General features: G+C 45.2%; 1 protein-coding gene and 1 long non-coding RNA gene across 2 annotated transcripts in view; one reads left to right on the forward strand and one right to left on the reverse strand.

The window, feature by feature from the left end:
• Positions 1 to 27,537, reverse strand: part of LOC143930544 (pancreatic triacylglycerol lipase-like) — a 73,946-nt gene that overhangs the window by 38,808 nt on the left and 7,601 nt on the right. The window contains exons 3-7 of the mRNA XM_077454927.1: positions 22,838 to 22,992; positions 20,404 to 20,529; positions 19,344 to 19,478; positions 12,195 to 12,303; positions 6,048 to 6,167 (exon numbers count right to left, since the gene is read on the reverse strand). Coding sequence (XP_077311053.1) covers positions 6,048 to 6,167; positions 12,195 to 12,303; positions 19,344 to 19,478; positions 20,404 to 20,529; positions 22,838 to 22,992 — 645 coding nt within the window. The remainder of the gene's footprint in view (positions 1 to 6,047; positions 6,168 to 12,194; positions 12,304 to 19,343; positions 19,479 to 20,403; positions 20,530 to 22,837; positions 22,993 to 27,537) is intronic.
• Positions 19,392 to 20,356, forward strand: LOC143930545 (uncharacterized). Its single transcript, XR_013262793.1, has 2 exons — positions 19,392 to 19,530; positions 19,981 to 20,356. It is a non-coding gene; the product is annotated as an uncharacterized LOC143930545 (long non-coding RNA).

A 27,537-nucleotide genomic window follows, 5' to 3' on the forward strand; every position in this document is an offset into this window, starting at 1 on the left:
CGCAATACTAAATGGCCTGGTCATGAAGGGGGTAAACTCTTCTGGAGCTCAAGTGGTAGTGGTGGTAAACTATCACCTAAAACTTGTGCCTACAAGTAAGCTTATAATAAGTCTTACCCAGTGATGGCCCATCCACAGGGGGCGCCCGGGCACCGCCCCCCATCCTGTAGTCACAAAAATAAATAAATAAATAATTAATTAATTAATTAAATTTAAAACTGCCCCTTTAAGAAAAAAAGTCCTTTAAAAAAGTGCACTGTGGCGCCGGACGCAGTGCACTATGGGAAGCGCCACGTCAATGCAATCATGAGATTGCAGAGGTGGCGATTCATTTGTGGGCTTTTAATCCGCCTTGCAGCGCAATACAAAATGCTGAGTAGCTTCCGCCCGTAAAATCACTGTGATTCTACCGGTGGGAGCATTGTTGATCAAATCTCGAGGTCACTTTCTGGTTTCACAAAACAGACGAAAGCCGGAAGTGACATCAGTAGTTCCGTTCTACGGCCCGGGCGGAGCTGCAGGAAGGAAGGTATGAGAGCCCGCCCCGCTGCACGATTAGGGTTCAACTTTATAAAGGCTCCTAGGCTGGCTGACTACATACTCCCTTTGTTTGTGCCTTTAGAAACTGGAAAATATCAATGGCATCTCCCGATTTTAGAATGTATTCCAGTCCTATGTGATCTCTATGTGACTGCAAGCACTGCCTGTATGGGACAAAGAATCACATACAATTATAATATATACTAAAATGTGTATTAAATATGGCTTCCTCCACCCAAGCAACAGGATCTCAAAAAAAAAAAAAAAAAAAAAAAAAAAAAAAGCTCAAAAACATAAATATATTATATACGGTATATATATAAAAAAAATAAAATAAAAATATATATATATATATATATATATATATTATACTTCGTGATAGATTCTCTACCCATGCCCTATATATTGCACAGCCTTTGCTGGGGTCACAGGTGTGATGCACAGAGCATATATGGTCATCCCAGACAGAGTGGGTGGAATATATAAGGGGTGTGGTTTATGAGAAGTGGGAGTGGTCAAAATGATGTTTGGGCTCTGGTGCCCCCCCATCCAAAAAACGTCACCAGCCACCACTCTTACCTCTAGGTACCCTGAATATCTCCTAAACTTGCACAGTTTAAGACATATTCATGTTGGCTGCAGTCAATGACGTCAATGACTGAGCGTGCTTTGAATGCAGAGAGTGCCGTGCCGCGATTGTGACTCTCATGCGTGACATCATCACAGCCCAACCATTCAAACAGCTGAAAAGCAAACCCAGAAGAAAGAAAATGGAAGCTTAGGAAGCCGTGGCGTTGGAACGCTGCATTTCACAGGGAAGTCTGCCATGATGTGCTAGAATGCATACCAGTACGTTATGGCATAACACTGCATGGGGACCTTTTTTAAAAATATCCTGAGTTTACTATTGCATTAAAAGGACAGAATGTGCTCTGTATGTTAGTGTACTTCTTGTCTCACTGCAAGTCTGTGATCCTCCTCTGACAGACCTAAAGTGATACTAAGCACACACTGCTTAATTTACATTGTCCCTTCTAATTCTGTATGTGGATGATGGCACAGTAATTTTTTTAATTAAAAAAAATCTAAGTAATGTAGCACTGACCCCCAAAGGAGCGGCTGAATTTATTGGGCTTACCATTACCTTTCTCACCTTGTATGCATCTAGGGCAGGGATATGCAATCAGCGGACCTCCAGCTGTTACAGAACTACAAGTCCCATGAGGCATAGCAAGACTCTGACAGCCACAAGCATGACACCCAGAGGCAGAGGCATGATGGGACTTGTAGTTTTGCAACAGTTGGAGGTCCGCTAATTGCATATCTCTGGTCTAGGGGCAGTGGCGTAACTAGAATCTTCAGGGCCCCGATGCAAGAAACCATGAAGGGCCCTCCTGAACCCCAGCCAGGGCCCTTCCCTTCGAGTCCAGTGGTGGAACTCCAGGGCGTGGTCACAGGTAAGACCTTTATGAGGCCTGTAGTTAAACCACTGGCATCAGTAGTTTTTTTTATTATTTTTTATTTTTATTTTTAGGTTCCCCATTGAGGTACTGTCCCTAGGCAGGATGGGGTCTCCGTCCTCAGAAGAGATGAGGTCCTTTTCTCCAGGGCAGATGAAGTTACTGCCCCCAGGTGAGAAGGGGTCCCTGTCCCCGGGGGAGATGGGGGTCCCTGTCCCCACGTGAGAAGGGGCCCCTGTCCCCAGGGGGAGATGGAGGGGGTATGTAATAGTGTGTGGGGGATGGGGTCCTCTCACTCACCATGACCAAGCTGCAGGCCGCGCACTCATCCATGTTGGCCTGGACTCCATCCAGTGTGCTGGATGAGTGATCAGCATATCTCCCAGAAAGACCTTTCATCATCTGTGTATGACAGGGGAGGAGGGGGGCTGGCAGACAAGCCTGCAGTGTCCTCCGGGGAGCTCTCATAGGGCTGCACTACATCTGTGTTCTTAAAGTTTGTTTACCCGGGAGAAGCATGCAGTGCAGTGTAGGCTGGAATCGGGGGGGGGGGGGCGGGACTCTGGCTGGGGAGAACAGACATTGGACTGAGTGGCAATGCATGGAGCAGGAGAGGGGTACTCTGAGGAGCTGGCCGAGGACACAGGTCATGCGGGGAATGCATAACTAAAGAGCAGCCAGTGCGATAGTCGAGCATGGAGCTCTGCTAGTCACCCTCCACCTCCAGCCACCCGTGTGCATGGTGCACTGGTACCCCTAGCTGCCTATGCTGCTGCTGGCCATATGTAGAGGGGGCTGCATGGGCCCCCTGCAGCACAGGGCCCAGTTGCGGTTGCGACTGCTGTACCCCCTATAGTTACGCCCCTGTCTAGGGGTTTCCCGAGGTAGATGGCCCAAGAACTACAGAGACTGACGACTGATCCGCTTGAAGGGATTTTTATTTGCAAAAAAGTAGTTAACAAACAGTCTCTCAGTATAGGATCAGAGGTACTATTAGTATCAAAGTCAGTATGAAGAAATAACTCTCTTATTCTGAGTTACTGCCCCCAGGTGAGAAGGGGTCCCTGTCCCTGGGGGAGATGGGGGTCCCTGTCCCCACGTGAGAAGGGACCCCTGTTCCCAGGGGGAGATGGAGGGGGTATGTAATAGTGTGTGGGGGATGGGGAGTGGGGGCTGTGTCCCCCACTCCCCCTCTGTTCTACTGCTGTGTCCCCACTCCCCCTCCATTCTGCTGCTGTGTCCCCCACTCCCCCTCCATTCTGCTGCTGTGTCCCCCACTCCCTCTCTGTTCTGCTGCTGTGTCCCCCAATCCTCCTCCATTCTGCTGCTGTTTCCCCCACTCCCCCTCCGTTCTACTGACGTGTCCCCCACTCCCCCTCTGTTCTGCTGCTGTCTCCCCCACTCCCCCTCCATTCTGCTGCTGTGTCCCCCAATCCTCCTCCATTCTCCTGCTGTGTCCCCCACTCCCCCTTCATTCTGCTGCTGTCCCCCCCTCCGTTCTGCTGCTGTGTTTCCCACTTCCCCTCTGTTCTGCTGCTGTGTCCCCCAATCCTCCTCCATTCTGCTGCTGTTTCCCCCACTCCCCCTCCGTTCTACTGCTGTGTCCCCCACTCCCCCTCCGTTCTGCTGCTGTGTCCCCCACTCCCCCTCCGTTCTGCTGCTGTGTCCCCCACTCCCCCTCCGTTCTGCTGCTATGTCCCCCACTCCCCCTCTGTTCTGCTGCTGTTTCCCCCCCTCCCCCTCCGTTCTGCTGCTGTGTCCCCCACTCCCCCTCCGTTCTGCTGCTGTGTCCCCCACTCCTCCTCCGTTCTACTGCTGTGTCCCCCACTCCCCCTCCCTTCTGCTGCTGTATCCCCCACTCCCTCTCTGTTCTGCTGCTGTGTCCCCCACTCCCCCTCTGTTCTACTGCTGTGTCTCCCACTCCCCCTCCGTTCTGCTGCTGTCTCCCCCTCCCCCTCCATTCTGCTGCTGTCCCCCACTCCCCCTCTGTTCTGCTGCTGTCTCCCCCACTCCCCCTCCGTTCTGATGCTGTCCCCCACTCCCCCTCCTTTCTGCTGCTGTGTCCCACTCCCCCTCCGTTCTGCTACTGTGTCCCCAATTCTCCTCCGTTCTGCTGCTGTGTCCCCCACTTCCCCTCTGTTCTGCTGCTGTGTGCCCCAATCCAACCCCATTCTGCTGCTGTTTCCTCCACTCCCCCTCCATTCTACTGCTGTGTCCCCCACTCCCCCTCCATTCTGCAGCTGTGTCCCCCACTCCCCCTCCATTCTGCTGCTGTGTCCCCCACTCCCCCTCCGTTCTGCTGCTGTTTCCCCTCTGTTCTGCTGCTGTCTCCCCCACTCCCCCTCCATTCTGCTGCTGTGTCACCCACTTCCCCTCTGTTCTGCTGCTCTGTCCCCCAATCCTCCTCCATTCTTCTGCTGTTTCCCCCACTCCCCTGCCGTTCTACTGCTGTGTCCCCCACTCCCCCTCCATTCTGCTGCTGTGTCCCCCACTCCCCCTCCATTCTGCTGCTGTGTCCCCCACTACCCCTCTGTTCTGCTGCTGTTTCCCCTCTCTCCCCTCTGTTCTACTGCTGTGTCCCCCACTCCCCCTCCGCTCTGCTGCTGTGTCCCCCACTCCCCCTCTGTTCTGCTGCTGTGTCCCCCACTCCCTCTCCGTTCTGCTGCTGTGTCTCCCACTCCCCCTCCGTTCTGCTGCTGTCTCCCCCTCCCCCTCCATTCTGCTGCTGTCCCCCACTCCCCCTCTGTTCTGCTGCTGTCTCCCCCACTCCCCCTCCGTTCTGATGCTGTCCCCCACTCCCCCTCCTTTCTGCTGCTGTGTCCCACTCCCCCTCCGTTCTGCTACTGTGTCCCCAATTCTCCTCCGTTCTGCTGCTGTGTCCCCCACTTCCCCTCTGTTCTGCTGCTGTGTGCCCCAATCCAACCCCATTCTGCTGCTGTTTCCTCCACTCCCCCTCCATTCTACTGCTGTGTCCCCCACTCCCCCTCCATTCTGCAGCTGTGTCCCCCACTCCCCCTCCATTCTGCTGCTGTGTCCCCCACTCCCCCTCCGTTCTGCTGCTGTCTCCCCTCTGTTCTGCTGCTGTCTCCCCCACTCCCCCTCCATTCTGCTGCTGTGTCACCCACTTCCCCTCTGTTCTGCTGCTCTGTCCCCCAATCCTCCTCCATTCTTCTGCTGTTTCCCCCACTCCCCTGCCGTTCTACTGCTGTGTCCCCCACTCCCCCTCCATTCTGCTGCTGTGTCCCCCACTCCCCCTCCATTCTGCTGCTGTGTCCCCCACTACCCCTCTGTTCTGCTGCTGTTTCCCCTCTCTCCCCTCTGTTCTACTGCTGTGTCCCCCACTCCCCCTCCGCTCTGCTGCTGTGTCCCCCACTCCCCCTCTGTTCTGCTGCTGTGTCCCCCACTCCCTCTCCGTTCTGCTGCTGTGTCCCCCACTCCCCCTCCGTTCTGCTGCTGTGCCCCCCCCCCCCTCTGTTCTGCTGCTGTCTCCCCCACTCCCCCTCCATTCTGCTGCTGTCTCCCCCACGCCCCCTCCGTTCTACTGCTGTCCCCCACTCCCCCTCTGTTCTGCTGCTGTGTCCCCCACTCCCCCTCTGTTCTGCTGCTGTGTCCCCCACTCCCCCTCCGTTCTGATGCTGTGTCCCCCAATCCTCCTCCGTTCTGCTGCTGTGTCCCCCACTCCCCCTCCATTCTGCTGCTGTCCCCCTCCAGTTTTCCTTCATGTCCCCCTCCAGTTTTCCTCCATGTCCCCCTCCGTTCTGCTGTCCCCCTCCGTTCTTGTGGTGATTATTCTGTTAGTTTGACAAGTTAACTTATTTTGTTCTTGTAAACTGGCACTTTACAATAAATGTTGCACTGTATTTTATGTGAAATATATATGCATATGAGTGTATCATTTTTTATTTTATTTTAGTGGGGGAGTGGATCTTGGGTGGGAGTTCCCACACTTTTTTAACCAGGACTTGACTCCTGGATATATATAATCATTTGTTAAAAAAAGAAAACCCAAACATTGTATAGCACAGCTAGAATGGATAATATACAAACCGAGATTGGGGACCATGGGAGCAGCATCTGTGTGAATTACATCAACAAAATTTGCATCTGTAATGTCCAGTCTGACCTCATTTGGGGTTCCCTGGAAATAGGGTTCAGCTGGATCCAGACCTGTATGAACACATACTTTTGTTAGAAATAATACTAAGAAGGGAAATTTTCTAATTACTAGCATAATGTATCTTATACATCCAAAAGTATTATCTGTATCCTTTACTATTGCATCTATATGAGCTGGTTAGACATCCTATTTCAAAACCATAACCAATAAAATGGAGTTGCCCCTCTTTGGGGCTATAAGAGCCTCCACTCTTCTGAGAAGACTTTTGGAGGGTGTCTGTGTACATTTTAGTCCATTTGTGTGGTCAGGTAGTGATTTGAATGAGGAGACCTGGCTAGACATGTGCAAAAGGAAAAAATTTGTTTAGTTTCGTTTCACTTTAATTCGTTAATTAATTAATTTTGTTTAGTTATATTCGTTAAATTCATTTTCGGATTTCGTTTCATTTTCTAACGAATTCGAAAAATCGGTCGCATTTGAAAATATTTCAACCAAATTCGAAAATATTTCTACCGGATTCGAAATGATTTCAACATTATTAGAAATTATTTCAACCGCATTCGAAACTATTCGACCGGATTCAAAAATATTTTGCAACCTGATTTTAGGGCCATGTATCTCAGGGTCACTTGGTGCTAGAAACCCCAAATTTGGAAATGTTGTAGTGCTAGTTCTATTGTGTTTGCATACTAAATTTGGTGTTTCTAGCTATAAGTGACCCCAAGATATGTGGCCCCATAGTTGGGTCGCAAAATTTAATTCTCTGCTGCAGAAAAGTGCTTGACATTTTGTGACTCGACTTTGGGGCCACGTATCTCGGGGCCACTTGGTGCTAGAAACCCCAAATTTGGAGATGTTGTAGTGCTAGGTCGACTGTGTTTGCATACCTAATTTGGGGTTTCTAGCTATAAGTGGCCCCAAAGTCGGGTCACAAAATATCATTCTCTGCTGCAGAAAAGTGCTTGGCATATTGCCCATATCTGGGGTCACTTGGTGGCAGGTGACGTGGCAAGTGGACAATCCACAACTTGGCCACGTGGCACTTGTGGCTGGTTATATAGCACTCATGTCAGGTCACGAGGCACTCATGGCCGGTCACGTGACACTCGTGGCAGGTGTCGTGGCAAGTGGACAATACACAACTTGTGGCAGGTGACGTGGCAAGTGGATAATACACAACTTGAGGTAGGTGACGTGGCAAGTGGACAAATACAATACACAACTTGTGGCAAGTGGACAATGACATACAGCATATGTACTTACCTTGCGATCGACATCCGTAACTTCTTCAATCAGGCATGCTGACAACTTCATTGATACCATAAATATAAATGAAATAAGATGTGTGTGTTTTTTTTTGCACTGGTGCACTGCAAGTATGAAAAGTTGATGACAGATATATATAAGTAAGTATAAGTAACTAACCATCTTCCAAAATTTCTAATTCAAATAGAAAAGATTAGAACAGAATAGAAAAAATATATATATAATTTAATAGAATAAAAATAGAAAGAATATACAACCATCTTCTGAAATTCGAATTTGAATAGAATAAATTTGAATTTCGAATAGTATGAATTCAAATTTTTAAATTCATTAATTTTAAATTTGGATAGAAAAGATTATAATAAAATAGAAAATAGACTAGAAAAACGATAGAACAGAACAGAATAGAGTATATTATATTTTATTCTGTTCTGTTCTATTGTTTTTATAGTCTATTCTTTTATAGTCTATTAAAATCTTTTCTATTGAATTTGAAATCATTATATACTAAATTAGAATTTCGGAAAATGTTTATATATATATTCGAATTTCGTATAGAATGAATTTGAATTTGAATAGAAAAGATTAGAATAGAAATAGAGAATAGACTAGAACAATAGAACAGAATAGAATATAGATACTATCTATTTAATTTTTATTTTTTTTGCAGATTACGATTTGTTTTAATAAGATCTTCTGCAGACTATTAGCATCTATTTAATTTTTTTGCAGATCTTGTGCAGACTATTAGTACCTATTTAGTTTTTTCACCAGATCTCCTGCAGACTATTAGCATCTATTTCATTTTTTTTTTTGCAGATCTCCTGCAGACTATTAGTATCTATTTTGTTTACTCACCAGAACTCCTGCAGACTGTTAGCATCTATTTCTTTTTTAGCAGATCTCCTGTAGACTATTAACAGCCATTTCACTTCTTTTTTTTGCAGCTTTTTTTAGCATCTATTTTGTTTACTCACCAGAACTCCTACAGACTGTTAGAATCAATTAAATTTTTTCTTTTTTTGCAGATTACTATTTATTTCCATCAGATCTCCTACAGTATATTAACATCTATTACATTTTTTTGCAGCTCAGCTGCAGACTATTAGCATCTATTTCATTTTTCTTTTTCTTTTTCTTTTTTTGCATTAGAACAGCAATTTCCTTTAGTTCAGCAGATCTCCTGCAGACTATTAGCATCTATTTCATTTTTCTTTTTCTTTTTCTTTTTTTGCATTAGAACAGCAATTTCCTTTAGTTCAGCAGATCTCCTGCAGACTATTAGCATCTATTAAATTTTTTTTTTGCAGATTACTATTTGTTTCCATCAGATCTCCTGCAGACTATTAGCATTAATATCATTTTTTTGCATATCTCCTGCAGACTATTAGTATCTATTTAATTTTCTCATCAGATCTGCAGACTATAAGCACCTATTTACTTTTTGCTGGTCTCCTGCAGACTATTAGCAGATGTTTCCCTGTGTATAGAGATATAAGCGGTGATATCTTTCTTGTTGTCTCTTGTTCATACCATTCCTTCATTCATAAATGAAATAGATGCTAATAGTCTGCAGGAGATCTGCTGAAATAAAGGAAATGGCTGCTCTAATGCAAAATAAGAAAAGAAAAATGAAATAGATGCTAATAGTCTACAGGAGATCTGCAAAAGAATGAAATAGATGTTAATATACTGCAGGAGATCTGATGGAAATAAATAGTAATCTTCAAAAAAAATTAAAGTGATTCTAACAGTCTGCAGGAGATCTGCAAAAAAAAAAAAAAGTGAAATGGCTATTAATAGTCTACAGGAGATCTGCAAAAAAAGAAATAGATGCTAATAGTCTGCAGGAGATCTGGTGAGAAAACGAAATAGATACTAATAGTCTACAAGAGATCTGCAAAAAATGAAATAGATGCTAATAGTCTGCAGGAGATCCTATGGAAACAAATAGTAATCTGAAAAAGAAATTAAAAAAGAAATAGATAGTATTTTATATTCTATTCTGTTCTATTGTTTTTCTAGTCTATTCTTTATTTCCATTCTAATCTTTTCTATTCAAATTCTAATTCATTCTATACGAAATTCGAATGTCGAAAAAAAAAATATATATATATATATATATATATAAAACTATCTTCCGAAATTCACATTTAGTATATAATGATTTCGACTTTAATAGAAAAGATTTTAATAGAATATAAAAGAATAGACTAGAAAAACAATAGAACAGAATAGAATAAAATATAATATATTCTATTCTGTTCTACTGTTTTTCTAGTCTATTCTCTATTTCTATTCTAATCTTTTCTATTCAAATTCAAATTCATTCTATACGAAATTCGAATGTCGGAAAGAAATATATATATATATATATATATATATATATATATATATATATATATATATATATATATATATATATATATATATATATATATATAATAAAACCACCATCTTCCGAAATTCGAATTTAGTATAATGATTTTGATTTTAATAGAAAAGATTGTAATAGAATTTAAAAGAATAGACTAGAAAAACAATAGAACAGAACAGAATAAAATATAATATATTCTATTCAGTTCTGTTCTATCGTTTTTCTAGTCTATTTTCTATTTTATTATAATCTTTTCTATCAAAGTTTAAAATTAATTAATTAAAAAATTTGAATTCATACTATTCGAAATTCAAATTTATTCTATTTGAAATTTGAATTTCAGAAGATGGTTGTATATTCTTTCTATTTTATTCTATTAAATTATATTTTTTTTCTAATCTTTTCTATTTGAATTAGAAATTTTGGAAGATGGTTAGTTACTTATATACATCTGTCACATCAACTCCTCATACTTGCAGTGTACCAGTGCAAAAAAACACACACATCTTATTTCATTTATATTTATCACATCAATGAAGTTGTCAGCATGCCTGATTGAAGAAGTCACGGATGTCGATCGCAAGGCAAGTACATACGCTGTATGTCATTGTCCACTTGCAATGTCACCTGCCACAAGTTGTGTATTGTCCACTTACCACATCACCTGCCACAAGTTGTGTATTGTCCACTTGCCATGACACCTGCCACGAGTGCCACATGACCTGCCACGAGTGCCCCATGACCAAGTTGTAGATTGTCCACTTGCCACATCACCTGCCACAAGTTGTGGGGTTCCTAGCACCAAGTGACGCCAAGATATGGACAATATGTCAAGTACTTTTCTGCAGAAGAGAATGCCATTTTGCGACCCAACTTTGGGGCCACGTATCTCAGGGCCACTTGATCTCAGTAGCACTACAAAATTACCAGGGGTTCCTAGCACCAAGTGACCCCCGAGATACGTGGACCCAAAGTTGGGTCGCAAAATGTCATTCTCTGCTGCAGAAAAGTGCTTGACATTTTGCGACCCGACTTTGGGGCCTCGTAACTTGGGGTCACTTGGAGCTTAGGAATAACTATGTTATTATGGAGATGGTGTTGCCCACAGGGAAAAAGTCATGGTGGAACAATAAACAGCCTTCCCCAAACCGGTACTAAGATGGAAGCACACAATTGTCTACAATGAAGTTGTATGATGTAGTGTTAACTGTACTCTTCACTGGAAAACCCTGGAACTCAGTCATTTGGAAAGTGGAGTCCACATACTTTTGATCACATAGGACATATTTAGTAACTACACTATATTGCCAAAAGTATTGGGACACCTGCCTTTACACACACATTAACTTTAATGACATACCTGTCTTGATTCCTAGAATTCAATATTGAGTTGGTCCACCCTTTGCAGCTATAACAGCTTCAACTCTTCTGGGAAGGCTGTCCACATGGTTTAGGAGTGTGTCTATGGGAATGTTTCACCATTCTTCCAGAAATGCATTTGTGAGATCAGTTACCGATGTTGGACAAGAAGGCCTGGCTTGCAGTCTCCACCCTAATTGATCCCAAAGGTGTTCTATCAGGTTAAGGTTAGGAGTCTGTGCAGGCCATTAAAGGTCCCCCACCCAAAACTCTCTTATCCATGTCTTTATGGACCTTGCTTTGTACACTGGTCCAAATCATTTGGCGGAGGTGGGATTATGGTATGGGGTTGCTTTGCATGGGTTGGGCTTGGCCCCTTAGTTCCAGTGAAGGGAATTCTTAAGCGTCAGCATACCAAGACATTTTGGACAATTTCATGCTCCCAACTTTGTGGGAACAGTTTGTGGATGGCCCCTTCCTGTTCCAACATGATTGAGCACCAGTGCACAAAGCAAGGTCCATAAAGATGAGCGAGTTTGGGGTGCAGGAATTTAAATGGCAGACATAAAGACTGGCCTGCACAGAGTCCTGACCTCAACCCAATAGAACACCTTTGGGATAAATTAGAGCGGAAACTGCGAGCCAGGCCTTCTTGTCCAACATCAATGCCTGACTTCACAGATGCACTTCTGAAAGAATGGTCAAACACTCCCATAGACACATTCCTAAACCTTGTGGACATCATTCCCAAATTTGAAGCTGTTACAGCTGCAAAGGGTGGGCCAACTCAATATTGAACACTATGGACTAAGCCTGGGATACCATTAAAGCTCCTGTGCTTTTATATGCAGGCGTTCCAGTACTTTTGTTAATATAGTGTATGTCTCTGTGTTCTGTTACACCCTAAAGATGGGGTCACATTTTATAGAGGTGCCTTGGAGCAGTTTAGGGGTACCACATGTCACCATAATGGGTGTACTTTAGAGCCCCCCCCTGCTGGCTGAGTGCTGGGATTGTATGGCACTTGGTCATTCAACTGCACTAAATCGAAGGTCTTCCATTGGTTGACACCCACCAGTAATCCTGCCGATTCCTCTCTTCCTCTTGCCAGCTTCTCCTGCAGCATGGGAGCCCAAACTGTGTCCGATGACGTGCACGTTTGCGGGAGAGTAGCCAAAGTTTTTCTATAGACAAATCACACAATGTCAACAATACGTTAGAAATCAATATGGCAACACATTGGTGAGGATTATACATTTGACCATATGAGAGGTAATAAAAAAAAGAAGATCAGATATGTCTTTGTAATGGAACGTGTGCATGAGGCCATAGACTGTTGCTCAAGAATAGGGATGAGCTTGGTGTTCGAGCCGAACGCATGTTCGACTCGAACACTGGCTGTTCGCCCTTTCGGCAAAGCTAGAACTATGTGGGCCGTTCGCACCAAATTCGTGTGGCGCTCACGGCCCACAATGCACTGCGCCATCGCAGTGCATTGCTGGCTCCTGATTGGCCAAGCATGCACTGTGACCCTGCATGCTTGGCCAATCACAGAGCCGGCAGTGAGGAGAGCCATGATCAATCAATCAATCAAAGCTCAGGCTGTGTAGTACATGCCCAACACTATATAAGGCCGCCAGCGCGGCGGCCTGGTGTAGTGTGTTGGCGTCTGCAGGAGTTAGTGGGTGTTCTCTGTGTACCTTCAACGCAGTATACACTGTCCGTTATCCACCTATTTAGCATTCTTGCTCTTCTGTAATTGAGCTATCAGCCATCTGCAGGAGTTTGTGGGTGTTGTCTCTGTGCCCTGAGTGCAATATACACCATTATCCACCTATATAGCTATATTGCTCTTCTGTAATTGAGCTATCAGCCATCTGCAGGAGTTTGTGGGTGTTGTCTATGTGCCCTAAGCACAGTATACACCATTATCCACCTATATAGCTATATTGCTCTTCTGTAATTGAGCTTTCAGACATCTGCAGGAGTTTGTGGGTGTTGTCTGTGTGCCCTGAGCGCAGTATACACCATTATCCACCTATATAGCTATATTGCTCTTCTGTAATTTAGCTTTCAGCCATCTGCAGGAGTTTGTGGGTTTTGTCTGTGTGCCCTGAGCGCAGTATACACCATTATTCCCCCATATAGCTATATTGCTCTTCTGTAATTGAGCTATCAGCCATCTGCAGGAGTTTCTGGGTGTTGTCTGTGTGCCCTGAGTGCAGTATACACAATTATCCACATATATAGCTAATTATATTGCTCTTCTGTAATTGAGCTATCAGCCATCTGCAGGAGTTTCTGGGTGTTGTCTGTGTGCCCTGAGTGCAGTATACACAATTATCCACATATATAGCTAATTATATTGCTCTTCTGTAATTGAGCTTTCAGACATCTGCAGGAGTTTCTGGGTGTTGTCTGTGTGCCCTGAGCGCAGTATACACCTGTATCTACCTATTTTGCTCTTCTCTAATTGAGCCATCTGCCATTTGCAGAAGTTATTTGGTGTTGTCCCTCCAGCACAGCACAGTATACACCGGTATCTACCCTTTAATTCCTGTTGTTCTATAATAAAGGCATCTGCAGGAGTTAGTGGGTGTTGTGTGCCTCCAGCACAATATACACTACCCAATTGCTGGTTTTCCCATCTCTCTTCAGGCCATTACCATGTCTGGAAGGCCAACAAGGAGAGGCAGACAGGCACGAGCCGATAAAAGAGGGCAAGCAGGCTCTGTGTCTAGAGACAACAGTGCTGGTCGTGGACGCGGTGCATCGTCATCATCAGCAGGGGGCAATGGGACACACTTGTCCTTCTTTTCGGCAGCTGGACGTGTTGAGCCGCATCATGCCGAAGACTTGGTAGAGTGGATGACCAAGCCCTCTTCATCCTCCTCATCCTCTCTCACCCAGGCTAAGGGTACAAAGCAGCTGCCAACGCATCGTCTTCCCTCCTCTCAATGTCATCATCAGTGACTCCTTCCCTAGACCCACCACGTCCTCCTGAGGAGTCTCCTGAACTCTTTGAGCACAGTGTTGGGTACATGCTCCAGGAGGATGCCCAGTGTTTTGTAGGCTCTGATGATGATACTCAGCTAGAGGAAGGCAGTAGCGTGAGCACAGAGAGAGGGAATGCTCAAGAAGGACAGCAATCTGGCAGTCATGTTCCACCAGCTGCAGCATACTGCCAGGTTTTCTGCAGCGATGAAGAGGGAGGGGGTGATGAGGGCACTGACTCCACGTGGGTGCCTGGTAGGAGAGAGGAGGAGGAGGAGGCACATCTCCAACAAGGCAGGATGCCCTCCGGGGGCCAGCTTAGGGGCTGCACACCAACTGAATGACACCGCAGAGCTCCGCCTGTGCCGGGCACTGCCTCTGCGCGTTATTCTAAAAGTTCTTTGGTGTGGGCCTTTTTTTGAGACGAGTGCATCAGATTGCACCACTGCTATTTGCAACATATGTCTCAAGCGTATCTTGCGTGGCCAAAACATCAGCCGCTTAGGCACCACATTCTTGACCAGACATATGTTGACCTGCCATGCAGCTCGTTGGCAAGCATACCTCAAAGACCCACACCAAAGAACAAAGTGGACCTGTCCTTGCTCCTCATCCTCTCTGAAACCTGCGCTGAGAGGAATGAAGGTGTAGAATTAGGTGTGTCACAGCCAAGTGTTTGCGGGCATTTTGCTAGCAGTACACCCAGGTCCGATTGTAGCAGGCAAATTTTCCTGCCCCAGCTGCTGGACCGTCAAAAGAAGTTCACTCCCAGCCATCCACATGCCCAGCGGTTGAATGCTAGCTTGGCTAAATTGCTAGCACTTCAACTGCTACCTTTTGAGCTGGTAGACTCGGCCCCCTTCCGTGAGTTTGTGCAATGTGCGGTTCCTCAGTGGCAGGTCCCCAAACGCCACTTTTTCTCACGGAAGGCGATTCCGGCTCTCTACCGGCATGTGGAAGGCAATGTGCTTGCCTCGCTGGACAGGGCGGTCAGCGGTAAGGTGCATATTACCGCTGACTCATGGTCCAGCAGGCATGGACAGAGACGTTACCTGTCTTTCACGGCCCATTGGGTCACTTTTCTGGCAGCTGGGAAGGATGCAAGACAAGGTGCAGTAGTGTTGGAGGTTGTTCCGCCACCACGCCTCCAAAATGCTACTACTGTTTGTGACACACCTCTCTCCTCCACCCCCTCTTCTTCTTCTTCCTCCATGGCCTCTTCCAGTGCTCTGTCCTCGGAACCAGCGGTGCTCCGTATGCGTTCAAGGGGCTACGCAAGTACGCAGGCAAAACGTTGCCATGCCGTGCTTCCGCTGGTTTGTGTGGGGGACAGGAGCCACACTGGGGCAGATATTTTGTCAGCTCTGCAGGGGCAGGCCGAGAGGTGGTTGACGCCACGCCAGCTTAAGCCAGGACTGGTGGTTTGCGACAATGGCACCAACCTCCTCTCCACAGTCTGTGTGCATTTCCGCCGATCATTTAATGCCTGTGCTCGGCTGGCTGAGCTCCAAAAGGAGTTGAACCTGCCCAAGAACCGCCTTATATGTGACATGCCCACCAGGTGGAACTCAACGTTGGCCATGCTGCAGCGGCTGCACACACAGCAGAGGGCCATCAATGAGTACCTGTGCGACTACGGCACCAGGACAGGGTCAGGGGAGCTCAGTTTTTTCTCACCACGCCAGTGGGGCATGATCAGGGATGCATGCACTGTCCTGTCACCGTTTGAGGAGGCCACAAGGATGGTGAGTAGTGACAGTGCATGCATCAGTGACACTGTACCTCTTGGCCACCTGTTGGAGCATACTCTGCGTGGAATAATGGACAGGGCACTTGAGGCAGAACAGAGGCAGGAAGAGGAGGACTTCCTTGTCTCTCAAGGCCCCCTTTATCCAGACAGTGTTCCTGCTGTCCCACCCATCACACAGGAAGAGGATGAGGAGGAGGGGGAGGAGGATGATTGTGTCAGCATGGAGGTGGAGGCTGGCACTCAGCATCAGCAGCAGCAGAAGTCTTGTAGGGATGATTTACAGTCCCAAGAAACCCGTGGACTTGTACGTGGCTGGGAGGAGGTAGCTGCTTATCATGTTGTCCTTAGTGACCCGGAAGACTCCGGATCGAATGCCTCAGCTAACCTACGTTGCATGGCCTCCCTGATCCTGCAAAGCCTGCGGAAGGATCCTCGTATTCTTCGGATCAAGGAGAGGGACCATTACTGGCTGGCCACTCTCCTTGATCCACGGTACAAGGGTAAGGTTGCCGACCTTATCTTGCCGTCGCAGAGGGAGAAGAGGATGAGACATCTCCAGGAGGCCTTACAGAATGGTCTGTGCAATGCGTTCCCAGAGACTGGGAGGTTACAAACTCCTGGTCCTGGACAACGTGTTGCTGAGGCATCGGTCAGAAGGAGTGGTGGAGAAGGTGGCCGTCTGACCGATGCGTTCAGACAATGTTTTAGTCCGCAGCCCCAAGGTATGATCGGTTCCAGCAACCATCGCCAGCATCTGATTTACATGGTGCAGGAATACCTAGGGGCAAGGCCAGACTTGGACACCTTTCCCACCGAAAATCCTCTGGCTTACTGGGTCTTGAGGATGGATCACTTGCCAGAGCTTGCACAGTATGCAATTGAGCTACTGGCCTGTCCTGCATCCAGCGTTCTTTCGGAACGCACCTTCAGTGCTGCTGGTGGCTTTGTTACCGATCACACGGTGCGCCTGTCCACCGACTCGGTTGATCGACTGACCTTCATAAAGATGAATCAGTCTTGGATCACCACCAGCTACCAAGCACTGAAGCTGATGTAACCGAATAATTTTTTTTGAAATATCATATCACTTTAAGACTGCCTATGCTGATGCTGAGTGACTGTCCTGTTTTGTTGACTGTCTATCCTCTTCCTCCTCCACTGATATCTTGGAAGAACATTTTTGGTTCTGGGTGATGCCACCAGCCCAATTTTTAGGCCCCTGTTTAACAGGGGCGTTTAATTACAATTTTTGATGCAATACTTTGCAGCAGGGCTCATTCCTGCACTACAACTAGAGTATATGGGAGAGGTTGTAGTGCCTAAGGCCCAATTTTTCTGCCCCTGTTTAACAGGGGCATGTAATTACAATTTTTGATGCAATGCTTTGCAGCAGGGCTCATCCCTGCACTACAACTAGAGTATATGGGAGAGGTTGCAGTGTTGTGACACCAGCACCAGTGCCTAAGGCCCAATTTTTCTGCCCCTGTTTAACAGGGGCATGTAATTACAATTTTTGATGCAATGCTTTGCAGCAGGGCTCATCCCTGCACTACAACTAGAGTATATGGGAGAGGTTGCAGTGTTGTGACACCAGCACCAGTGCCTAAGGCCCAATTTTTCAGCCCCTGTTTAACAGGGGCATGTAATTACAATTCTTGATATATTTCACAGCAGGGCCCATTCCTGTGCCCACAGAGAGTAACTGTGAGGACTTATTATGTTGTGGCACCAGCACCACCCCACCACAACCACCAAATTCCCAATTTTTCTACCACTGTTCAACAATGGCATGTAATTACAATTATTGATATAATCATTCATAGCAGGGCGCTCCAGCACCCACCAAGAGTCACTTTGAGGGCTTACATTGTTGTGACAACACCAACACCTTGTTCCGCCATTTCTGCAGAGCATATAGGGCAGGCCCCTACTTTCAAACATCCAACTTACAAATGTCTCCTACTTGCAAACGGAGGGAGACAACAGGAAGTGAAATGAAAAACGATGAACGGCAAAATAAAGTATACAGGGGTGATAACCCTTCCCTATGTTTTCCAAAAAGCTTAAAAATAGATTTTTTGACTGGATCAACACTTTAACAATGTACCAGTTCAAAATTACAAACAGATTCTACTTAACACAACAAACCTACACAGTCCCTGTCTTGTTTGCACCGCCTGTATACTGCTGTTCTGAGTATATAGGGCCTGGGGGCTCCACGTCTTTCCTTTTTTTAATATGGGTACGGGGTTCTCCTTAATATCTGTACAAGACCCAAAGGGGTTGGTAATGGGCAGGGGGGCTACTCATGCCATTTTTCTCAATGATTTTCATCCATATTGCTGGAACCAGATATTACATTAAAACCGCAAGCAGTTTTAAATGACTTTTTTTCCATTAAATGTAATTTTGTGCAGGGACTGTTCTAAACACGGGAAACACGTGGCACTTCACAGGCATACTATAGACACCCCCCAGGCACAATATTTAAAGGAATATTTCACTTTGTTTTGCTTCCGATAAAACTGTCATTTTTAAAAACATTTTAGGCATTGACCCATGTCCCCTGGGCAGGAGCCAGGTCCCCAAACCCTTTTTAGGACAACATCTCGCATATTAGCCATTAAAATTAGCACTTTTTATTTTGAACGTTCGAGTCCCATAGACTTCAATGGGGTTCTAAAGTTTGCACGAATTTGCGGTCCGTTCGAAAGTTCTGGTGCGAACCGAACCGGGGGGTGTTCGGCTCATCCCTACTCAAGAACAGTTTGAGCCTTAATCCTTTGCAAAACTTTAATATGCAAATCTTATACCGAATATACAACTCTGACTCACCTCCTGTTCATTGCTATTCTTCAATGAAACTTGACACAGCTACTGCAAAAAATCTCCCCATTGTGGGAGGGGCAGAGACACAAACTACTGCAGGACATCTCACCATTATGGGAGGGGCAGAGACAAAAACTACTGAAGGACATCTCACCATTGTGGGAGGGGCAGAGACACAAACTACTGCAGGACATCTCACCATTGTGGGAGGGGCAGAGACACAAAATACTGCTGGGAAACCTCAGCTTTGTGGGAGGGGCAGAGACACAAATTACTGCAGGGAACCCTTAGCTTTGTGGGAGGGACAGAGACACAAACTACTGCAGGGAACCCTTAGCTTTGTGGAAGGGGCAGAGACACACACTATTGCAAGAAATGTTAACATGGTGAGAGGGACAAAGACACAAAATACTTCTGGAAAATCTCTGCATTGTGAGAGGGCAGAGGCACAAACTACTGCAGGGAACTCTTAGCATTGTGGGAGGGGGAGAGGCACAAACTACTACAGGGACATTACAGCATTGTAATAATAATCTGCGATATGTGAAATAATTTAAAACAGCATTGTGTAAACAATGTATTAACATTCATGAGATGTATTCATCTTTCTATTTTAATACTTATTTGCAGCCATGTCTTAAATTTTCCTACCTGGAGAATGTCCACAAAATAGGCCACTTCGGCCCCCACAACTCGGATATTATTAGCCGCTATGCTGTAGAGGGTGCGGGATCCTCCGACCCAATCCACACAGATACAATTCACATCTTCCACTTGTAACATTGTCTGAAGACAGTAATGATAAGAGACGTCAGATTGTCATGAACATTGATAAATGGTAAGATAACAGTAGTTACTATAAAATCATGTTACATTTTTATTAGTTTGGAATTTGTGTGTACTTTATTGCAATGTTATTAGCAGAGGAATGTTGTTCATAGGCAGTGGAAATTAATTGAAAGAACTGGAATCCAATGTATGAAAGGGGTTGGCCAGGGACAGTCAGGCTGGGGAGGAAATGCTCCAGGGATCTCCAAACGACAGCCCTCCAGCTGTTGCCGAACTACACGTCCCATGAGGCATTGTAAAACTCTGACAGGCATGACTAGGCATGATGGGAATTGTAGTTCTGGAACAACTGGAGGGACATAGTTTGGAGACCCTTGGGCTAGATGATGCTAGTGAGGTGGGCTCAGAAGGAAGCTAATCGTCTACCAAATTTTATGTGGTTTGTATTTTTGCTTTGTGCTCTAAAATGTTTTAATCTGATTTTGTCTCTCAATCATAGGCCTGTGCACAGAGTGTGGCGGATGGGCCAAGGCACACCATAATCACCCTGTGCGATGCAGATTCCCCACGGCTGAACGCCCCTACCCTGTGGCAGCTAGGGCTACAGAAAATGGGTCGCCTAACAAATTGTAAAACTAAATAAAAAATATTATTTAAAAATAATAATAATAAAAAAATGTAAAAAATAATAACAAAATAAAATAATAACAAAAAACTACTGACACCAATTTCAACCCTACGAACACCATCCACTGCTCTACTGATACCATCCACTGCTCTGCTGCACTGTGTTTGAGCTTTGGAGTGCATGTCCTAATGCAATAGGCTGGGCACACCTATGCTCTAAATAAAATGTTTGATGATGAAAACCTAAAGACGGTGTCACTTGTCAATCATTTCACAATGATGTTGGCACACTCACCTTGCACATGTTACTCAGCCAGCTCTCTTCTCCTTTATCGATGAAACCATGAATGATGAATCGGGTCTTCCTGCTTGTCCTAAAGTTTGAGGCAGATATAGTGGAAGGGTTCACTGCGCTAATTTCCTGTTAATAAAAAAACACTGACAGTGAATATCTTGCTATTTGGGACGGATTTTATCAGGAGTTTTTAACTGTTGAAAAGTAGAATTTTTCTTTTCATTTTAGCATTTTAGCATTGCAGATGGGATATATAGCAGGTCTACCAATACTGGCAGGCAATGTGACATTCAACTGAGCCATGAGCAGTTCTTTCTAATGATCACAAGCATTTTAGGCACAGTTAGATTCCAATACTTCGTATGAAGTAAATAAATGTGTGCATAATGTTTATGTATTTTTTATAAGTCTGCTGTCTCAGTTTTTATAATGGCAATTTGCATATACTCCAGAATGTTATGAAGAGTGATCAGATGAATTGAAATTAATTGCAAAGTCCCTCTTTGCCATAAAAATTTACTTAATCCCATAAAAAACATTTCCACTGAATTTCAGCCCTGCCACAAAAGGACCAGTTGACATCATGTCTGTGATTCTCTCATTAACACAGGTGTCAGTGTTGGAGAGGACAAGGCTGGAAATCATTCTGCAATGTTGATTGAGTTAGAATAACAGATTGGAAGCTTTAAAAGGAGGGTGGTGCTTGACATAATTGTTCTTCCTCTGTTAACCATGGTTACCCGCAAAGGAACATGTTCATCATTGCTTTGCACAAAAGGGGATTCACAGGCAAGGATATTGCTGCTACTAAGATTGCACCTAGATCAACCATTTATCACCATTCATTCTGCAATGCTGATTGAGTTAGAATAACAGATTGGAAGCTTTAAAAGGAGGGTGGTGCTTGAAATAATTGTTCTTCCTCTGTTAACCATGGTTACCCGCAAAGGAACATGTTCATCATTGCTTTGCACAAAAGGGGATTCACAGGCAAGGATATTGCTGCTACTAAGATTGCACCTAGATCAACCATTTATCGAATCATCAAGAACTTCAAATATAGAGGTTCAATTGTTGTGAAGAAAGCTTCAGGGTGTCCAGGAAAGTCCTGAAAGCACCAGGACCATCTCCTACAGTTGATTCAGCTGCAGGATCTTGGCATCATCAGTGCAGAGCTCGCTCAGGAATGGCAACAGGTAGGTGTGAGTGCATCTGCATGCTCAGTGAGGAGAAGACTTTTGGAGGATTGCCTGGTGTCAAGAAGGGAAGCGATGAAGCCACTGCTCTCCGGGAAAAAACATCAGGGATAGACCAGGGGCAGACTGACAACTCATGGGGCCCCCGGGCAATAGGAGATCATGGGGCCTCCGGGCAATAGGAGATTATGGGGCCCCCAGGCAATCAGAAATTATGGGGCCACACAGTATACACAAACACACACACACAGTATACAATTACACAGGTTACACATACATGTACACACAGTATACACAGATATGTTTCTATTGGCTGGGAAGGTACTGGAGAGGTGGGGCAGCTATAATCTTGGGATTTTTAGACCAAAAGGATGTCAGCAAGGGACATTTCAGATGGCAGATGTAAAAAAAACTAAGAGTTTTACATACTGTCCCAGGTTTTACTGAGGCTGGCAACCCTGGTGGGGCCCCCTACTGTCCCGGGGCAGTGCCTGAGTTGCTGAATGGTCAGTCCGCCCCTGGGACAAACTGATATTCTCCAAAAGGTACAAGGATTGGACTGCTGAGGCTTGGAGTAGTAATTTTCTCTGATGAATCCCCTTTCCAATTGTTTTGGGCATTCGGAAAAAAACTTGCCTGGAGAAGAAAAGGTGAGCACTACCATCAGCCCTGTGTCATGCCAGACAATGCCAAGTATGCATGTTCATGTGAACTGAGTAGTCTGGAAGGCGGTCAGAAACTTATTTAGAGGAAACAGCAAAGATTGGCAAGTCTGCCGATAGCAGGAGTAGAACCAGCCATGCTGTACCAGACCCAGGTCCCATCAATTCAGCAGAGGGCCTGAGGGCAGAGAGTATGACTTTAAATACCTTTGGGTACATGCACAGTAATCTCATAGGTTGTGGTTGTTAATAAATAGTATTGGTGCAGTGTATAACTAGTGTGCACCAAAAGCATCACATTCACCCTCTATTGTGATAGTTTCAGTAAATGATAGACATTCCATTCACCTCCAAAAAAGTACTACAAAGACATACAGGACTAAAGTGACAGGTAGACGTGCTGCACTTTAAGGTTGTAAGGGGTGAGCAGGACTTGTAGGACACAGAGATGGTAGGGCCACACAAACTAGAGGTAGGGCACATCTGACTTTTTTCTCCAAAGTTGCCAACCAACACATCTACAGCACACCGTTATACAATCCATGCTAATCCCAAATGCGACCCCGCTGTCCTCACCTGAAAGTTGACATTGTTGGCCTTGGTATAAAGCAAGAATCTGGGATTAATCTTCTCTGGAGCCCAGGGTAACTGGGCAGACAATCTCTCCAATGTGCCAGACCAGGGAACAGTGTCTGTGAAACATCCGATTCTGGAGAAACAGACCTCTCCACCTGAAAACAGCACAAGGAATGTCATCACCAAAGAGCCAAAGAAGTCTAATGTCTAGAGCATCATACAGGATTATTATGTAAAGCAGTGTCTAACCAATCATTTCTAGATTTCATTGCCCTGACAGTGCTCACGATTGGTTGCTGTCTGCCACATAAAGTAGGGATAAAGTCATAAAGTGAATATTTGCTATGGTAGAGGTGAAGGGATCTCCAAACTATGGCCCTCCAGCTTTTGCGGAACTACATATGCTCATGAGGCATTGTAAAACTCTGGTTTTCACAGACATGATGGCAATTGCAGTTCCTGAACAACTGGAGGGCCATAGTTTGGAGACCCCTGTGGAACAACTAGAAATGTTAATTGCCGCTAAGCAGTGCCCTGAAAAATGTACCCTTTGTAGGGTATTCCCCCTGAAAAATAGCAGGGTTCATCCTGGTATGTGGGGGTGCCTAGGCAATCCTGTGTGTACAGTCTTATAGTTTGCATCTGCTGTATAAGATCTAAGGCAATGCTGCCTCTGACTGCTATCCTCAGGAGCAAAATCCTGCCTCTACCAAGATGGCTGCCTCCACACAGGGACACATGCATGGAGAGCTGGTAATGGGGAGAGGTCATGTGCTTGTAGATGGCAATACTGGTTAATTGGTAATTTTGTCCTCTGCTTGCCTTTTTTCTGGGCACAGCTTCCAAAATTCAATTTAACTTTACCTGTACATGTCATAATTTATCTTTACATTGCTTTAACCACGTGCGGACTGCCCCCCATACACGTACTGCTGCAAGGCGGTCACTCTGTGCCAGATCACGTGACTAGAAAATGATCCGACACTTCCAGGTCTTTGGCGCACGTGCGCTAGGGTTGCCACCTGTCCAGAATACACCCATATAGTCCTGATTTTGAATCGTGTCCAGGTTTCAGTGTGCCTGAAACCCAGGCACAATTTTCAGACTGGGCTATGGCTCCCCAAGTAACCAAGATAGTCACAAAAAAAACTGCTGCCGTCCGGAGCTGTGGGCGGCTGTCTGGGGGCAGGTTTGCCATCACTGGGGGGGAGGGGGCGATGATGTCAGCAAAAGCAATTTGGCCACATCCAAATGTGTCATTTATAATCCTATAGTCAAGTGTATACAACTGGGAAAAAATGGCATGTACCACTAAACTGTTCAGGTTTGGCTTAAAGAAAAGTTGGCAACCCTAATGCGCACACCGCCGGCGACCCGCTACCGCTTTGGACAGACACGGAGGGGCCAATCAGCGGGTTCAGCAGTAACGATGTCCACCGGGATCATTTGGGAGAAAGGCAGAATGACGGCCTGTGAGAAGGGAATGTATTGATCCTGTGTTTCTGCTCAGTAGGAAAATTGATCTTTACCTTCCCCTAGTCAAACTACCTCCCCCCACAGTTAGCAAGCACTCCCTAGTAGCACATTTAACCCTTTGATCGCCCCTGATGTTAACCCCCTTTTTCAGCCAGTGTCATTAGTACAGTTATAGTGCATACTTTTAGCACTGATCACTGTATTAGTGTCACTGGTTCCCAAAAAGTGTCAAAAGTGTCAGTAAGGGGTCCAATTTGTACAACACAATATCGCAGTCCCACTACAAGTCGCTGATCCCTGCCATTACTAGTAAAAAGAAAAGAAAAAAAATATCTCAATGCATCAAAACATCAATATACGCTTATTGGAATTTGTTTACCAAAAATATGTAGCAGAATACATATTGGCCTAAATTGATGAAGAAAGAAGATTTTTTTTTACATTTTTTGATTGGATGTTTTTTTATAGCAGAAAGTAAAAAATATATATTTTTTTTAAATTGGTCTTTGTTTATAGTACAAAAAAAAATAAAAAATGCAGAGGTGATCAAATACCACCAAAAGAAAGCTCTATTTGAGGGAAAAAATAACTCAGATTTTATTTGGTTACAACATCGCACAACCGCGCAATTGTCAGTTAAAGTAACACAGTGCCGTATCGCAAAAAATGGCCTGGTCATGAATGGGGGTAAATCTGAAGTGGCTAATAGCTGTTCACATGGTCCATATTGCAGATTAATACCTTCACTTTCTAACAATTATATTCAAGTAAGCAATATACTTTTTAATAATAAGTACTACTACTAATCTTTACTTATAATTGTAGAATGCTGTCCTTCAAGGTGCTTATTGAAGGGCAATATTCTGCATTCATAAGTAAAATGACATTTTATGACACTTTGTACAGAAAATATCATTTGCAGCACAGGTTCTGGTTACTCTGGCTACATGGGGTTTGCAGGTTCCTTTCCATTCCTGTGTTGCAGGAATGTCTTCAGTATATATACAAAAAACATACTGGTAAGTTAAAGTGACTGTAAACGATCACCTTGTAAAACAACCCATTATGTTTAAAATAGAAATTAAAGGCAAAGTATGTTTGTATAGATATAAAAAAAAAACATTATAAATACCTTTTTTCCCTGATCACATTTCCTCTGTTCTCAGCTGCATAAGAGCTGGGAGGAGGAAAAGCAGCAGCACATTGAGCTTCCCAGTGAATGGGTGTGCAGGGGGAATGTCAGGACAAGTCTGATCATTGGAGGCAAGTACACCAAGTTCTCAGCATAGCTAGAGGACTGACCATTATGTGTTCTCCTGCTTAGTGAGGTCAGTTTTAAATAGGAAAGCAGGGGGGCTGCCAGGAACACCGGGGATTAAACTCAAAGGAAGCAATACAAATAGAACAGGATACCTTCTCCTACAAGTACAAAGCCAGGGTGGCTTGGGCCAATTATGGCTCAGGGGGTTTAGTAGGAGCCCCACACTATATAAGGCTGCCTTGTGTAGTGTGCTGTGGCGGCGGAGAGAGATAGACGGAGAGACAGCGTGATTTAATTTCATTTGAAGCTGTTGCAAATACAGCTGGTGTATTGTGCCACCTGCACAGTGTACACCTAAAGTTACCCCAATTGCTGGTGTTCTGCTGATCCTATACCACAGGCAGGCAGCTGCAGCAATTACAGTCAGTGTATTGAGCCACCTGCACAGTGTACACCTAAAACTACCCCAAATGCTGGTGTTCTGCTGATCCTATCCGCAGGCAGCTGTAGGAATTACAGTCGGTGTATTGTGCCATCTGCACAGTGTACACCTAAAGTTACCACAATTGCTGGTGTTCTTCTGATCCTGTACAGCAGGCAGCTGCAGTAATTACAGTCGGTGTACTGTGTCATCTACACAGTGTACACTTAAAGCTATGCCAATTGCTGGTGTTCTGCTAATCCTATACCGCAGGCAGCTGCAGTAATTACAGTCGGTGTACTGTGTCATCTGCGCAATGTGCACTTAAAGCTACCCCAATTGCTGGTGTTCTGCTGATCATATCCACAGGCAGCTGTAGCAATTACAGTCAGTGTATTGTGCCATCTGCACAGTGTGCACCTAAAGCTACCCCAATTGCTGGTGTTCTGCTGATAATATACCCAGGCAGCTGCAGTAATTACAGTCGGTATACTGTGTCATCTGCACAGTGTGCACTTAAATCTACCCCAATTGCTGGGGTTCTTCTGATCCTATACCACAGGCAGGCAGCTGCAGTAATTACAGTCGGTGTATTGTGTCCCCTGCACAGTGTGCAGCTAAAGCTACCCCAATTGCTGGTGTTCTTATGATCCTATACCACAGGCAGGTAGCTGCAGTAATTACAGTTGGTGTATTGTGTCAGCTGCACAGTGTGCGCCTAAAGCTACCTCAATTGCTGGTGTTCTTCTGATCCTATACCACAGGCAGGCAGCTGCATTAATTACAGTCAGTGTATTGTGTCATCTGCATAGTGTGCGCCTAAATCGACCCCAATTGCTGGTGTTCTTCTGATCCTATACCACAGACAGGCAGCTGCAGTAATTACAGTCGGTGTATTGTGTCATCTGCACAGTGTGCACCTAAAGCTACCCCAATTGCTGGTGTTCTGCTGATCCTATACTGCAGGTAGCTGCAGTAATTACAGTCGGTGTACTGTGTCTTCTGCACAGTGTGCACATAAAGCTACCCAATTGCTGGTGTTCTCATACTAGCAATACCACAGGCAGGCAGTTGATTCTGCTAGCTGCAGTATATCAGTATATAGGTCCCAGCTTTGTGCAGCTACATCTCCCTGCGGGCCAATAGTATGTCTGGAAGGCCAACAAGGAGAGGCAGACAGTTACGAGCCGATAAAAGAGCGAGTTCACAGCAGGGAGTTCCACCAAGAGTCACTTTGAGGACTTACAGTGTTGTGGCAACACCAACACCTTAGGCCCAAATTTCTGCAGAGCATATAGGCCAGGCCCCTACTTTCAAACATCCAACTTACAAACGTCTCCTACTTGCAAGCGGAAGGAGACAACAGGAAGTGAGATGAAATCTACCCCTAGGAAGATATGGGTGTTGATATGGGAAAAATGTGTCTCCTCTCCACTGATGCTTAATCCCAATCCTTGTTTTGCTAAAAAACCAAATCTTCAAAAAAAACATTTGTCATTGGGACATAAAGTGAGGTGAAATATTCTGAAGAGGTGCACAGAT

Source organism: Lithobates pipiens, unplaced genomic scaffold, assembly GCF_037356315.1.
Source record: "Lithobates pipiens isolate NorthernLeopardFrog02 unplaced genomic scaffold, aLitPip1_a1.2 Scaffold_25, whole genome shotgun sequence".
NCBI lineage: Eukaryota > Metazoa > Chordata > Amphibia > Anura > Ranidae > Lithobates > Lithobates pipiens.